At 57.6% G+C, this 15,529-nt stretch overlaps 1 protein-coding gene across 3 annotated transcripts; it reads left to right on the top strand.

The window, feature by feature from the left end:
- Positions 1 to 1,063: 1,063 nt before the first annotated feature.
- IRAK1 (interleukin 1 receptor associated kinase 1) lies at positions 1,064 to 9,787 on the top strand. Of its 3 annotated transcripts, none has more exons than XM_036840072.1 (14): positions 1,064 to 1,284; positions 1,378 to 1,545; positions 1,690 to 1,821; positions 1,941 to 2,044; positions 2,196 to 2,384; positions 2,535 to 2,599; positions 2,783 to 2,897; positions 3,576 to 3,694; positions 4,183 to 4,390; positions 4,723 to 4,788; positions 5,988 to 6,224; positions 6,768 to 7,203; positions 7,682 to 7,846; positions 8,259 to 9,787. In XM_036840072.1, exons 1-14 carry the CDS (start codon positions 1,149 to 1,151, stop codon positions 8,318 to 8,320), a joined length of 2,202 nt encoding a protein of 733 aa, XP_036695967.1. In that variant the 5' UTR covers positions 1,064 to 1,148; the 3' UTR covers positions 8,321 to 9,787. The 3 variants fall into 3 exon arrangements, with proteins under 3 accessions (XP_036695967.1, XP_036695969.1, XP_036695968.1); XM_036840073.1 differs by having other exon boundaries at positions 1,067 to 1,284; positions 7,703 to 7,846; XM_036840074.1 differs by lacking the exon at positions 2,196 to 2,384.
- Positions 9,788 to 15,529: the final 5,742 nt, after the last annotated feature.

Below are 15,529 nucleotides of genomic sequence, written 5' to 3'. Positions count from 1 at the left end.
AAAGCCGGGATCCCATCGGAGGGCCTCGGGAACCGAGGGAAGGTCTTCAGCAGGAAGTCGGTGTGGAGTGATCTGTCCCTAAGGAAGATCCCTCAGGCAGAGATGAGGCAGGGAAGCCTCTGGGAAGCCAGCTGATCTAGGTTCATCTAGGTAGGAGGTAGTAGAGGGCAGTGGGCCTGTGGGGAAGAGACGGACTCCAGACAAGTTCAGGGGGGTGACAGGAAAATGGTGGCTGCTGCAGCAGGGTAGGGAACAGAGAGTCCAGAGAAGTCAGCGGCTGCAGAGCCTGGTGGGATGAAGGTGGGGAGACGTCAGGCTGGGAACGGAGCTTGGTGCCTGGTGACTGCTTCAGAAAAGAGAGTGGGAGCAGCCGGAGCCTGCCATCCTCACGTGTGACGAGAGGAGGGACAGCCCGAGCTGAAGGCCTGTTTCTAAGACATGTAAGCACGTTTTATGTGCTAGTGGGAAGGAGCCAGCGAAGAAGGAAAGATGGCAGATACTGCAAAGACCTAACAATCGCTGGAGCAGGTTCCTGAAGGAGCGGAAAAGATGGGATCCAGGGCCCAGGAGGTGGGTGGAGATGCTCTGAGCTTCCAGACCGTTCTTCCTGCACCCAGCCTCGCGGCCAGCTGAGTGGAGTCAGCCGGGAGCCTTTGTGTGACACCATCTGACCCCGTCCCACCTGGATCTCTTGACCACTCTCCACAGCCTCCCGCATGAAACCGAAACTTCTGAAGAGGACCTCCCAGCGTCTCTCACAAGGCCCGCTTCTAGCCTTTCTGGAACGCCTTCGCCCTGCCCGTCGTCCCCCGGGCCGAGAACCGCTCTCCTCCAGCCCTTGGGGCCCTGCTCAGACGGCTCCTCCTCCCGGCAGCCCGCCCCGCCCTCCTCGCCGGGCTCGGGGGCGCTGCCTCCGCCGGGAGTGACCGCGCGCGGCGCCCCCGTGTGGCCGGGGCTCGTGACGGCGGCGGCGGCGGCGGGGGACCTGGCGGAGGGCCCGGGCACCGCCCCTTCCGCCCCGCCGGGCGACGCACGAGGCCGGCTTAAAGGGGAAGTGAGTCAGTGTCCGCGGACTCGGCCGGCCGAGGCTCGCGCCCGCCGCGGCCCCGAGAGGCCCCGGCCCGGCGGCGGCGGCGGCGGCGGCGGCAATGGCCGGGGGGCCGGGCCCGGGAGACCCCGCGGTCCCCGGCGCGCAGCACTTCCTGTACGAGGTGCCGCCCTGGGTCATGTGCCGCTTCTACAAAGTGATGGACGCCCTGGAGCCCGCCGACTGGTGCCAGTTCGGTGGGTGGTGGCGGGCTGGCGGGGTCGGGGCGGGGCGGGGCGGGGGGCGCGCGGGGCCCGGGCGCCCGGGCCTGACGCACCCCCGCCCCGCAGCCGCCCTGATCGTACGCGACCAGACCGAGCTGCGGCTGTGCGAGCGCTCCGGGCAGCGCACGGCCAGCGTCCTGTGGCCCTGGATCAACCGCAACGCCCGCGTGGCCGACCTCGTGCGCATCCTCACGCACCTGCAGCTGCTCCGCGCGCGGGACATCATCACGGCATGTGAGCGCGCGGCCCCGGAGCCCCCGGGACTCCCAGAACCCCCAGGACCTCGGGAGGGGGGCCGCCCAGGGCCTCCCCTGGAGCTCCTCCCCCCCCCCCCCACCCGCCTGGGCCTAACAGCCCTTTCCTTCCTCTGCTTCCCAGGGCACCCTCCCGCCCCCCTTCTGCCCCCCAGCGCCACCGCCCCGAGGCCTACCAGCATCTCTGCGCCTTCTGAGGCCGCGGCCCCCAGCCCCCAGAAGTTGCACTCGTCGGCCTCCACCCTCCTCTCACCAGGTAAGGCGGCTCCCGGGGGTTGGCCTGATGAACCTGAGGAAAGGAGCCCCTTGACACTGGCCACAGCTGTAGATCCGGCCACTGGTCTCTGCCTGCTTCTCACTGGTGTCTTTATGAAGCTTTTGCAGGCTCCCAGGCTCATTCTGACCCCGAGCTCGGCCCTGTCCCAAGCCCTGCTGCCCTCCAGCCACCACTGCCGTCGCCAGCCCCTTCCTGTATCAAGGTAGGTGGGTCCTGCCCCCACCCAGAGGTTTGAGACAAGCAGTGAGAAGGCAGCCTTTGGTACACTGGGGAGCCCCAGCCAGCCCAGCAGGGGTGGGCTAGGCAGAGGGGAGGAGGCGGGACCTCACCTGATCTGGGGTCTCTTCCCACAGCGGAGCCCGGAGAGCCCAGTGTCCCTCCTGCAGGGGGCCCACTCCTCTTCGTTCTGCTGGCCCCTCCATGAGATTTGCCAGGGCACCCATGACTTCTCAGAGGAGCTGAAGATCGGGGAGGGCGGCTTTGGGTGTGTGTACCGGGCCGTGATGAGGAACACGGTATATGCTGTGAAGAGGCTGAAGGAGGTGTGTGTAGCGTCCAGGCAAAGGCTCTGGAAGGCTGTTAGCCGACCCTCACTTTTCTGGCCCTCCCCCCACCACCCCACACGGCTCCTTCAGCCCTCTGATTTCCCAGTCCAAGGCCCCCGCCCCTTGCTTGTTCTGGGCCCAAAACAGGAGGCAGACCTGGAGTGGACCACGGTGAAGCAGAGCTTTCGGACCGAAGTGGAGCAGCTGTCGCGGTGAGCCTGTGGCGTCCCTCGTGGTGCGGGCAGCGGGAGAGGCCCACCGGGACCGTGTGTCTCCCAAAGGCTGCCAGGCTCAGGCTAGCTGAGGAACCGGCAGGGACTGTCCCCACGATGGCCAGATGGAAGGCGTGGTAGATGCTGGGGGCCAAAGTGCTCAGACCCCACTTTTTCAAGCAGGTTTCGTCACCCAAACATCGTGGACTTTGCTGGCTACTGTGCTCAGAGTGGCTTCTACTGCCTTGTCTATGGTTTCCTGCCCAACGGCTCCCTGGAAGACCGCCTCCACGTCCAGGTAGCCTTACCTGGCCTGGCACGTTGCATCACACTTGGCACCCGGGCAGAGCGGGACACGGGGCCTGGGCTCTCGGCCTCTGCGACCGGGGCCCCTCCCTGCTGCTCCCGCATGCCCAGAGGCCTGGCTCGTGGTGCCTCTGAAAGGGGGTTCTGGACTCGGAGTAGCTTGACTCGGGCTTCTCCCCTTTGCAAGCAGGGTAGCGGAAGGGTCACGTCAGCATTGCCCTGAGGGAAGGAGGCGATGGACAGCACCGGGGCCCCATCTAGGGAGGCACCCACAAGACGCAAGGGCTAACCGAACACAGGGCAGGAGCATCTCTAACCTCACGCTGAAGGGCTCAGGATAAGCGTGCTGTGTCTGGGGAGGCGGGGAGAGAGCCTCCGACGACATCCTGATCACCCCAGAGCCAGGACTGCCAGAGTCTGTGAGGGGTCCCCAGGGCATGATCCCGGCCCCGTGCGCTGTGCAGAGAGAGCACCGCAGGAGCTTAGTCTCCACTCTCTTCTGAAGTAGCTCCTGGAGACTTTGCTCCTCATTTTCCAGAAGGGGAAACTGAGGCCCAGAGAGTCCACTGCTCGTCCAGACCCCTTGGTGACAGGTGGAGGGAAGGATGGGGGTCAAAGAACAGTGGCCCGCAGCCTCCCCTCTGCCCCTTTGCTCCTTCTGCACTTCCAGACCCAGGCCTGGTCCCCTCTCTCCTGGCCTCAGCGACTGGACATCCTTCTGGGCACGGCCCGGGCAATTCAGTTTTTACATCAAGACAGCCCCAGCCTCATCCACGGAGATGTCAAGAGGTGAGGAGGGGACACAGCCAGGCCCCCGGGGCCTCTCAGAGTGGCAGGAACATAGTCTACGGCAAGGGGTGTTGCTCCCAAACCTTCCGCCGGCAGGGAGCCGTGGGGCCTGCTCGCCACGGCCCGCTGTCTGGGCCCAAGAAGCCTTGCCCTGAGCGCCCCCCATGAGAGTAGGCCTACCCTCTCCCGCTCGAGACTCAGGTGGGGGACGTCGGGGCTGGGGGCTCTGAGTACCCGGCGTGGGACAGGTGTGGAAGCAGAGGCCAAGGACGGGCCCCACTGATGAACAGGGGCTGAGCTGTGTGAGCGTGCTCTGGGGGCCACGTGCTCGGAGCCCCAGGTGGCTGGAACGCGCAGGCGCACCAGCCACTGTCTGTGGGCGAGGTGCAAGTCGGCAGTCTGATTTTGTCACGACCAGGCAGGTGGGGGGGGTCACGGAGTGGACCAGGGCCAAGGCCGGGCCGACACCACTCCCTTCCCTCCCCAAGTTCCAACGTCCTTCTGGATGAGAGACTGATGCCCAAGCTGGGAGACTTTGGCCTGGCCCGTCTCAGCCGGTTTGCAGGCGCCAACCCCAGCCGGAGCAGCGCTGTGGCCCAGACTCGGACTGTGCGCGGCACCCTGGCGTACCTGCCCGAGGAGTACGTCAAGACGGGGAGGCTGGCCGTGGAGACCGACACCTTCAGTTTCGGCGTGGTGAGCCACCGGGCCCTCTGATGGAGCTTCAGCTCCAGGGCCCCGCCCTCCCCGGTGCGGGCCACTTCCTCGGTCCCGCAGCTCGTTTCACGTTTGTAGTTTTGAATCCTTTTGTTTCAAGTGGGCCCTCCAAACCACCAGAGCTTTAGTCCCACGGCTGCAGCTCTGTCCCTGCTGGGAGTCGGTCGTCGTGTGCCTGTCTGAGGGATGTGCCCCTGTCAGCCCCGGTCCGCGCCCAGCAGCCTCTTTGGGGTGGGCACCCCTGTCCACTGTGCACCCCTCCCCACCCAGTGGCCCTGCCTGCCCCGCCCTCCAGCCTGTCCTCTCTCCAGGTGGTGCTGGAGACCCTGGCTGGCCAGAGGGCTGTGAGGATGCACGGTGCCCAGACCAAGTACCTGGTGAGCCTCCCGAGGCAGGGCAGGGAGAAAGGCAGGCGGGGAGGGAGAGAGGGAGGCCGGGAGGTGCTGCTCCTGGTGACAGACAGGTGTAGAGCCGGAGGGCGGAATGATCTGGAACGCAGTGCCCCACGGGAGCCAGCCTCTGCCGCTGCTGACTCATCCTTGAAAATAGGCAGGACCCCAGACGGCTTCATTTACCTTGCTGAGGAGAAACCTGTCTGTCCTCTTGGATGCAGTGGGCCTTTCCAGACCCCGCCTGGGCTGGGGGTGGGCGAGGAGGGCCCCAGCCACAGTGGAAAACAGAACAGGGCGGGCGCGTGGGGACGGGGGAAGCTGTGGCAGAGAATGGGGCCGCCTCTGAGAAGCCCTCCTGGGTGCTGTGGAGCAGGTCCAAGCTGCCCGGGGCCTGACCAGCTCCTCGCCAGGCCCGTCTCCGCTCGCTCTCCGCTCAGTCGGCGCGTGTGCTTCACGCTTTACAAGCTGGTGTGTTTCCTGGCCTTCTGCTCCGGGCTTGGGGCTATTTCTGTCCTTTGCCGGGTCTTGGTGGGTCTGTGCCAGAGCCGGGCAGCCAAACAGGAGACGTCCTCCACGTGGGCCGCTCCGCCCGGTGTCAGCACCGCCTCGAGCAGCGCACCACACTCCTCGGGCCTGACCGCTGGTTCTCTGTGCCACAGCCAGAGTGATCTTTCGTAACCGTGAGGAGACTGTGGAAGCCCCTTTACCTGCCCGCCACCAGCCCCCTCTCTGTCCTCCAGACTCGGGCCGGCTCCCCGATGCCTGCCCCAGGGCCTTTGTAAGAGCCTTTCCCTCTGCCTGAAAGGCCACCCCACCCCCAACCCCAGTCTTTCCTCCCAGTCCTTCCCTGTCAGAACTCAAGGTGGCCTCTGGTCCTGTTCCCACCCCTCTCGGCTCCGCCCTCTCCGGCTAGTTCATCCCTTTAGATCCCCGCTGAAGTGTCTCTTGCTTGGGCCCCAGTTGAAACCCCCGTGGGCCTCCGTGCCGCAGTTTCCATTGGTTAAGAGGCATGTCGGCGCCTCTCCCCTCCCAGGAAGTCAGCTCTGTGAAAGCGGGCCCGGGTGCCGTGTGTGTGGCTGGATCCCTGGGGCCTGGGGCACCACTGGGCACCAGCGACGAGGGTCTGGGGGCCGCAGCAGAAGGCATGGCCCCCGGTGACCACACTCACGTTACGTGTCCCGCAGAAAGACCTGGTTGAAGAGGAAGCCGAGGAGGCTGGGCTGGCCCTGAAAAGCACCCAGACCACACTCCAAGCAGGTCTGGCTGCAGATGCCTGGGCTGCCCCGATCGCCACCCAGATCTACAAGAAGCACCTGGACCCCAGGCCTGGGCCGTGCCCACCAGAGCTGGGCCTGGCCCTGGGCCAGCTGGCTTGCTGCTGCCTGCACCGCCGGGCCAAGAGGAGACCCCCCATGACCCAGGTAGTCCTGTGAGGCAGGGGGAAGGGAAGCAGCTGAGATGCCAGCCACTCGTGGGGGACCGTGGCCTGCTGGAAATGCCACATTCCTGGCACTGCCGTGTAGGGAGCCAAACACAGCACCTCGCAGACCTCTTTCTTGAGGAAGTCTCCAAATGTTCCTTGCCTGCCTGTGCTTCTGCTAGGAGTGGCCGGAGCTCCACTGAACCCCGCCTGGTACACAGAGGGAGGCGAGAGGCTTTACTGCGCCCCCTTCTGGGTGTGCTGCGCCACTGCATCTACCTTTTTGAGTCCCCTCCCCATCACCCACCTCTTTCTCTCTGAGAAGAGGAAGAAGCCCCATTTGAGGGCATCAGGGCAGCGAGGTTCGCTTCCTAGAAGACAGAGAGAAGCCATTCTAAGTCCTTAGCTTTGGTGGCTACAGCTCTCTTCTTCGTCCACGACCCGGAGCCGCTGTGCGGTTTGACTACCTTCTGTGAGGACCGTGACTGGTCTCCGCGGCCAAGCCTGGGCCGCTCGCCCTGAGAGCCCCTCTCCCTCCTCGCAGGTGTACCAGAGGCTGGAGAAGCTGCAGGCGGCAGTGGCAGGGCCGTCTCTGGAGCCAGAGGCCGCCAGCCGCAGCCCCCCTTCCCCTCAGGAGAACTCCTACGTGTCCACCACTGGCAGTGTCCTGAGCGGTGCCAGCCCATGGCAGCCCCTGGCAGCGCCCTCGGGAGCCCTGGCCCAGGCTACGGAGCGGCTGCAGAAAGGCGCCAACCAGCCCGTGGAGAGCGACGAGAGCATGTCCGGCCTATCTGCTGCCCTGCATTCCTGGCACCTGACCCCGAGCTGCCCCCCGGGCCCGGCCCAGCCAGGCAGCCCTGGCCCAGGGGCCGCCGTGTGGGCACCAGCACCCCTCGGGCAGCCTGGCTGTACTCAAGGGGATGCCACCCGAGAGTCGAGCTGGGGGAGCGGCCCGGGGCTCCAGCCCACAGCTATGGAAGGTACCTGGGGACACGTGCCCAGAAGAGGGACCAGCGGCCTCCTTTGGTGGCAGTCCCCATCTTCCCCACCCCCGGCCTTCTGGGAGGAGAGAACTGGGGCCTACCGTTAAGCTCCCTGTGTCCTTAGCAAGTTCCAGGCCACTGTCTTGGGGAGGCCCCCCACCCGGCCTTGGAAAGGCCCACCGAGGACGGTCCCGTGCCGTCTCATCTCCCCGGACCGCGGCCCCAGCTGGCTGAGGAGAGGCCAGGAACTTGCTCCCCGGAAGCCGGGGGCAAGGAAGGCCGAGTCCAGGACCAGGCTCCAGGCCCAGCAGCTAGCCAGGGCCCTGGCACGGCCCCTTCCAGGCCCCGCTCTCAGAGAGAGCGCTGAGGACCTCTGTCCTTCCGAAGGGCAGGGAGCTGGGCTGGGGACCGGGAAGGCTCATGGGGCCAGAAGTGTCAGCAGGGAATTCCAGGGCCATCGGCCCCTGTGGCTCAGGGGGCCCTCTCTCCACCCCAGGACCGCTCTTGGGCAGCTCCTCGTCGTCATCGCCCCCCCAGATTGTCATCAACCCGGCGCGACAGAAGATGGTGCAGAAGCTGGCCTTGTACGAGGATGGGGTCCTAGACAGCCTGCAGCTGCTATCGTCTAGCTCCCTCCCAGGTACCCCGAGGACCGTGCTCTGCGGCCGGGCAGCTGGCCTCTGGGCCACTCGGAGCCTTCGTTCTGATGGGGCCCAGGTGGGGCCCCTGCTCCCCGAGCCCGTCACCCCCTCGAACGGCAGCCGGGAGCCCGGCCGGCCCCCACGCCTCCTTTGGGAAGTCGTGTATCCTGGGTACAGCCCTGTCCCAGCTCCCTCTCCTCCTCCTGACGACACGCACCTTCCCTTAGCCTGGGGGTGCCAGCAGCCCCCGCAGCCACGGTCCATTCCAGGTGCTGTTCGAAGAAGTGCTGCTTAGGAGCAGAAATCGCTAATTCCAGAGAGCGCCCCGGGACAAGGGGGAAGCGCAGCCCAGCCCTCGAGCGCCTCCTCCTGTTTGCTAACCGACTGGCGTTTCTTCCCCCCCCTCTGCAGACTTGGGCCTGGGGCACCAGAACAGGCAGGGGCCCGAAGAGAGTGATGAGTTTCAGAGCTGAACTGTCCGCCTGGTCAGATCCCTAAACCCGGAAGTCAAAGTTCTCATGCTTGGAAGTTCTCACAGCTCGCGAACCCTCGGCAGCCTTGGGGGCTCCATCCTCGCAGAGGAGGGCAGGTGGTGGCCCTGCTGCTCTTGGGGCGTGGGCACAGGCAGGGCTCAGGGCCCCCCGGGCCGGCTGCTGCTGGCTGTCAGTAGGGCAGGACATCTCAACAGCCTGCCTTCAGGCCAGCATTCGCGGGAGAGGAAAGCCGATGTCGTTGGAGGGGCCGGTGGCGGGGAGGAGGGCAGGTCTGAAGGCTGCTGGCTACACAGGCCAAGGAGGAGAGGTGAGTGGTCCAGTGGGACTAGCGGGGCGCCAGCTCCCCTGAGAGTTGGGCGGAGCTTCTGCAGCCCAGGCCTACAGCAGCAGCCCTTAGCCCTTCTTTTCAGACCCTGCTGAAGCCCTGGGGAAAAGCAGCCACTCTGATGACAGGGGCCGATGAGGCCAGGGGCCCTCCCAGCTGCTTGTAATTGGGAAGGGGAAAGTGAGGTGCGGCTGTCCCGTGGTTCAGTCCACTAACTAGAAGCGGGCGTCCTGGGAGGCCCCAGCGAGTGCAGCAGCGCCTCCCAGCAGGCCGGCGTCCGCAGGCTTCCCCAGGGAGCCGGGAGCCAGCCTAACGGGCCACCGCGCCAGGTCGGGCTCCAGAGGCCACAGGCTCAGCCTCAGGCCCAGGCACTGCTTGTGACAGAGGGGCCACTACCCCAGGTTTGGCTAGGCCCAAGCCTTGTGTTACCCGGACAGTGAGAAGCCCCAAGACAGCAGGAAGTTGGGAGCAAGACAGAGAGGAAGGAAAATGAAAATGGGACTCATATTTTTAGAAGCAAGTCAGCGTTCGTGTAACTGAATGTCTTTGAAAGTAGCCCAGGGCTGTAGCACAGGCTTCGAATGATTTTGTGTCTGCAATCATGAGTCACACTACATGCCCCACGAAGCTAGGCATTGGTGAAGTCCAGGTTGTCCTGGAGTAATAAAAACTTACACTTTGATCTCTGGCTGTACTTGTAGGCTTTGTGGCACTGAAAGCCTTGAGCTTTTCCAGAGCTTTTCATCTCAGTGTTCTTGACTGTCCAAACCCAGAGCCCAGCCTCCCACCCGCACACCCTCTGGAGGTTCTTGTTTCCACTCCCATTAAGCCACCATGCTGGTGGCAGATCCACAACACTACTACCCAGCAGTACTTTCACAGGTTGTTAAATTTTCCCTATTTTATGGATTTTGACGCTATTGTAAATGGTATTTTAATTTCGTTTCCTAGTTGATCATTAACAGTGTATAGAAACACAACTGAGTTTTGTATATTGGCTTTGCATTCTGTGGCCTTGGCTTCAATTCACACCTTAGCTCTAGTAGTTTTTTGGTGAATACCTTGGGATAGTTTATGCGTACAGTCATCTCATCTGCAAATAAAGACAGTTTCACCTCTTCCTTTCCGTTCTGTATGCCTTTCAGTTCTTTTTCTTTTCTAATTAATTAATTAATTAATTTGGCTGCACCGCGCAGCTTGCGGGACCATGGTTCCCTGACCAGGGATTGAACCCAGGCCCATGGCAGTGAAAGCGCAGAGTCCTAACCACTGGACTGCCAGGGAATTCCCTCATTTCTTTTTCTTGCCTTGTTACACTTGCTAGGGCCTCTGGTCAAATGTTGAATAGAAGCGGTGAAAGTGGACATCCTTGCCTTGTTCTCAACGTTAGGGTGCAAAGTGTTGGCTTTCACCATTAAGTATGATGCTACCTATGGGATTGTCATAGATGTACTTTGTCAACGTGGTAAAAACCCCATAAATTGACTTTCCAATATTAAACCAACTTTGTATTCCTTAGATAAAAACAGCACTTGGTCATGATGTGTTATCCTTTTATATATTGCTGAATTCCATTTGCTAATATCTCTTGAGAATTTTTGCATCTGTGTTCATGAGGGGTATTGATCTGTAGTTGTCTGGTAATATCTTTATCTGGTTTTGGTGTCAGGGCCTCATAAAATAAGTTGGAAGGTGTCTCCTTCTCCTGTGTTCTTTTTTTTTAAACGTGATGATTCATTTATTTATTTATTTATTTTTGGCTGTGTTGGGTCTTCGTTTCTGTGCGAGGGCTTTCTCTAGTTGCGGCAAGCGGGGGCCACTCTTCATCGCGGTGCGCGGGCCTCTCACTATCGCGGCCTCTCGTTGCAGAGCACAGGCTCCAGACGCGCAGGCTCAGTAGCTGTGGCTCACGGGCCCAGTTGCTCCGCGGCATGTGGGATCTTCCCAGACCAGGGCTCGAACCCGTGTCCCCTGCATCGGCAGGCAGACTCTCAACCACTGCGCCACCAGGGAAGCCCTCCTCCTGTGTTCTTAAAGGGCTTGTGTATCCTTCGTGTTACTTTTTTTTTTTCAATATTTATTTATTTGGTTGCACCAAGTCTCAGTTGCAGCAGGCAGGCTCCTTAGTTGCGGCATGCGTGTGGGATCTGGTTCCCTGACCAGAGATCGAATCTGGGCCCCCTGCACTGGGAGTTCAGAGTCTTAGCCACTGCACCACCAGGGAAGTCCCCAGTGTTACTTCTTTAAATGTTTGATGGATTCACCAGTGAAGTCATCTGCACCTGGAGTTTTCTTTGTGGGAAGGTTTTTCATTATAAGTTCAATTTCTTTAATTAGATATGAGGCCCTTCAGATTTTGTTTCTTCATGGGTCAGTTTTTGTAACTTGTGTGTTTCAAGGAATTTGCCCATTTCATCTAAGTTGGTATAAACTTAATAATCCCCCCTTACCCTTTTATGTCTGTAGGATCTATAGCAATAGCCCCTCTTTCATCCCCAATATTGGTAATTTTTGTCTTTCCTTTTTTTTGATCAGCCTACAATTTTATTGATCATTTCAAAGAAGCAAGATTGGTTTCACTGATTTTTCTCCATTGTTTGCCCATTTTCTGTTTTATTGATTTTCCACTCTTTATCATTTCCTTTCTTTTACTTGTTTTGGAGTAATAAATCTTATTTTGCTCATCTTTTTTCAGCTTCTTAAAGCATAACCTTGAATCACTGATTTTAAACCTTTCTTTTTCTAACATAAGCATTTAAAGCTATAAATTCCCTTTGAGAACACCTTTAGCTGCATTCTACTCATTTGGATAAGTTCTGTTTTCATTATCATTCAGTTCATAATGTTTTCTCATTTTCCTTGTGATTATTTCTTTAACCAATATCTTACTTAGAAGTGTATTTAGTTTCCAAATATTTGAGAATTTTGCAGATATCTTTTTCTTATGTGTTTTTAATTCTGTTGTGGTCAGAGAATTTACTCCGTATAGTTGCATTTCTTTTACGATTATTGAGACTTGTTTTATGGCTTAATGTATGGTTTAGCTTGGTGAATGTTCCATGTGTATTTGAAAAGAGTATATGTTCAGCAGTCGGGTGGAGTGTTCTGTAAATGTCAGTTAGGTCAAGGTGGTTGATAGTGTTCGAGTCTCCGGCAGACTGAGAGAAAAGGATCGCAGCCTCCAACTGTAATTGTGAATTTGTCTTTCTCCTTTCAGTTCTGTCAGATTTTGCTGCATGTATTTTGAAGCTATCATTGGGTGCATACACATTTAGGATTGTTGTGTTCTTGATAAATTGGCCCTTTTATTATCATTTAATGCCCCTCTTTATCTCTGGTAATGTGCTTTCTTTTGACGCCTGCTTCATCTGGTATGAATATGAGTGGCTACTCCCAACTTCCTTATGCCTGATTTGTTCCGTGGTATAACTTTTTCGGTTCTGTTCTTTTAACCTATCTGTGTCTTTGTATTTAAAGTGCAGTTATAGATGCATATGGTTTGGTGTTACTTTTTGTTTTGTTTTGTTTTTTGTCTGTTTCTTTTTCAGTCTTACTTTTTTTTTTTTAGAATCAATTTTATTTATTTATTTGTTTTTGGTTGTGTTGGGTCTTCGTTGCTGCATGCAGGCTTTCTCTAGTTGCGGCGAGCAGGGGCTACTCTTCTTTGCGGTGCGTGGGCTTCTCATTGAGGTGGCTTCTCTTGTTGCAGAGCACCGACTCTAGGCGTGCGGGCTTCAGTAGTTGTGGCATGCGGGCTCAGTAGTTGTGGCTCGCGGGCTCTAGAGCACAGGCTCAGTAGTTGTGGCCAACAGGCTTAGTTGCTCCGCAGCATGTGGGATCTTCCCGGACCAGGGCTCGAACCGGTGTCCCCTGCGTAGGCAAGCGGATTCTTAACCACTGCGCCACCAGGGAAGTCCCTCAGTCTTACTTTTTTAACCACTCTCATAATCTCTGCCTTTTAATTGGTCTGTTTAATCCATTTACATGTGATGGTTAGGTTTAAGTCTATCATCTTGCTATTTATTTTCTATTTGTCCCATCTCTTCTTTGTTCCTTTTCTCCTCTATTCCTGATTTCTTTTGATTAATCAAATATTTCTGGTATCCTATTTTTTCTCTGCTGTTGGCTTGTGAGCGCTAATAACTGAGACCATTGGTTCTGCTCAGGAGCCCCCTCCTCCTGCACCGTATTCTGGAAAGTACCTCCAGGCGGAAGTGCAGGCTGCGCGTAGCGGTCGCCACACGTGTTTGCCTTCTGATCACAGTCTTGCGCTGCCTGTTGGCCGATATCTGAAAATAGTTGTTTCAAATATTTTGACTGGTTTCCTAGTTGTTCACAACGACAGGACTATTCTGGCCAGAATCGAAACTTTCCCCTCTTTTCTGAGGAATTCTTCAGTCCTAAGATCACCCCATCTTTCTCCTGCAGGATCCATTTCTTCCTCCCTCCTGGATCTACTTTCATCAGCTCACTGACTTTGTATAGCTCTAAACAGCCAGGTGACAGCCACTGCTGAGATCTAAGTCGGTACCAGTTATCTGTTGTTCCAAACCACCTCAAAGTTGAGGGGCTGAAACGATGACATTAACTTTGCCTGTGAACTTGCAACCTGGGCGGGGCTCCGATGGGACAACTCAGTGTCAGCTGCAGTGACCAGAAGGCTGGTTGCTGGCACCATCCGGAGACTCCCACACGTGTCTGGTGGTTGATGCTGGTGGTTAGGCAGGGACCCTGCTGGGACTAGGACACATACACATACCTCTTCCTTGTGGCCGTGTGGCTTCTTCCCAGCATGGGGCTGGCTTCTAAGACCGAACCTCTTGAGACAGCCTGCTGGAGGCTGTGTCACCTTTCATGGTCTGCTTTCTGCTGCACCCTCGAGGGGAAAGGAATTACAGTCCAGCTTTTGATGGGAGGAGTGTCAAGATTCATGGACGGGTTGAAAACCAGCCCAAGGGCATTTCCGTCCCCCTGCAAAGGTCCCTCATGCGAGAGGGGCACTAGGCTGGCTGCAAACACATAGATGAGTCCGCTGTGTTCTTGAACTTCCCATAAATGGAACCGTGTAGCGCGGGCCCTGTCGTGCCCAGCTGCTTTCGCTCAGCACATAGTTTTGAGATGCAGCCGTGCTATTGCGAGCAGCCGTAGCTGATGGGCTTTCATGCCCGAGGGGTGTTCTGTTGTAGAAACAGACCGATTTCGTCCCTTCTCCCCTTCACGGACATCTGGGTTTTCAGTTTGGTGCTGGTATAAGTAAAGGTTCCCTGGACATTTTCATGCATGTCTTGGTTATGGATGCCCCCTTCCTCTTGGATGTTACATCCGTTAGGGTTTAGGCCGAGAGGCAGAGCGACTATTGGTAAGAGAATAATCGTTACAGATACGGTTAGACCTGCAAATCTACATGAGGCTGTGGCTTCTGCCTCTGGTGTTGGGCCCCAGGTCAGCAGCCCTGGCCTCTGGAAGGGAGAAACAGCCGTTGGTGGGAGAGCAAACCCGAATGGAGCCTGCATCTTTCTCGCTGTATCCAAATGCTGGCGACGCAGGTGGCCTACAGACAAGCGGGCACCCCACGGCGCAAAGTCAGGCGCGCAGCTGGCCTGGAATTTGGACCCGTGGGAAGTGCTGCTGGGGGTTGCTGCCCCCCACCTGCCAGATCCCAAGCAGATTTCTCCTGTGGCCAACCCTGACCTGGGACCACACAGGGAGTGGGACTCTGGGAAACATCATTTCAGTTTAGCTAGAGTGACGCAGTACCAGAGTAGCCCAAGCATACGTACTGGGAGCAGGACGGCTGGGTCACGCGGGATGCGTGCGGTCAGTTTTAGCAGATTCCTGACAGACGTTTTCCCGCGTGGCTGTACCAGTTTACCCCCCTTCCCCAGCAGTTTGTGAGAGTTCCAGTTGCTCCACATCCTCGCCAGCACTTGGTGTTCTCAGCACGTTTTCATTGTAATCATTCTAACAGGGTTTAGACTCGTTGTGGTTTCAGTTTGCATTTCCCTGATGACTAATGATGAACGTCAGAGGCGGATAGGTGGCTGCCTGGGGGAGGCGGGGAGGGAGGGGCGGGAGGGAAGGGTCACCAGGGGCGAGAGGAAACTTTTGGAGGTCATGGATATGGCCATTCTCTCAATTGTGGTGACGGTTTCACAGATAGAACTTTCAAAGACTAGGCTTTAAACTACGTGCAGTTGATTTTATGTCAATTTTCCCTCAATATAGCTGTTTTTTCAAAATACGACGTGACTCTTTTAAGCAACATATTGTCGGGGGTTTTTTTCCATGTAATGCAGCCTGACAATGCCTTCATTGGCATTTTAATGTAATTGCCCATATGGTTGTGTGTGTGTTTGTTGTGGTAAAATACACACGACATAGTATTTATCATGTGAACCATTTGGATCCGATTCAGTAGCACTGGATACATTCACAGTGTTGCGTAACCATCACCACTAGCGAAACCCCCAAACTTTTTCATCATCTCCAACATAAACCCTGTGCCCACTAACCAGTGACGGCCCATTCTCCCTCCTGAGATGGCCGTGTTGTCCCATCTGCTCTTTGTTCCTTCCTTTTTCCTTTCTCACCTTCTTTCAGTGTCACTGGTGTCATCCTTCTTGGGTTACCCTGCGGATCGGGTGTGCGGCCCTGCATTTACCCCTCCCCCTTGCCCTGGTGCTGCTGTCGTCACGTTGGCGTGGTTTGACTTCTGCTGTGTTTACCTCATAGAGTCCCCTTCTAACGCTCTGCATGCCTTCCCGCAGCTCTGGTCTTCCACCCTGGATCCCTCCTTCCCTCCCTTGCTCTCTTTCTCAGATGATTTCATTTCTTGACCGAAAATAAGGTCAAGAAAATAATCA

The sequence above is a fragment of the Balaenoptera musculus genome, chromosome X, assembly GCF_009873245.2.
Source record: "Balaenoptera musculus isolate JJ_BM4_2016_0621 chromosome X, mBalMus1.pri.v3, whole genome shotgun sequence".
In the NCBI taxonomy this organism is placed as follows: domain Eukaryota; kingdom Metazoa; phylum Chordata; class Mammalia; order Artiodactyla; family Balaenopteridae; genus Balaenoptera; species Balaenoptera musculus.
Note: the sequence above shows the minus strand (reverse complement) of the source record. Positions and strands in the feature narration are given on the sequence as shown.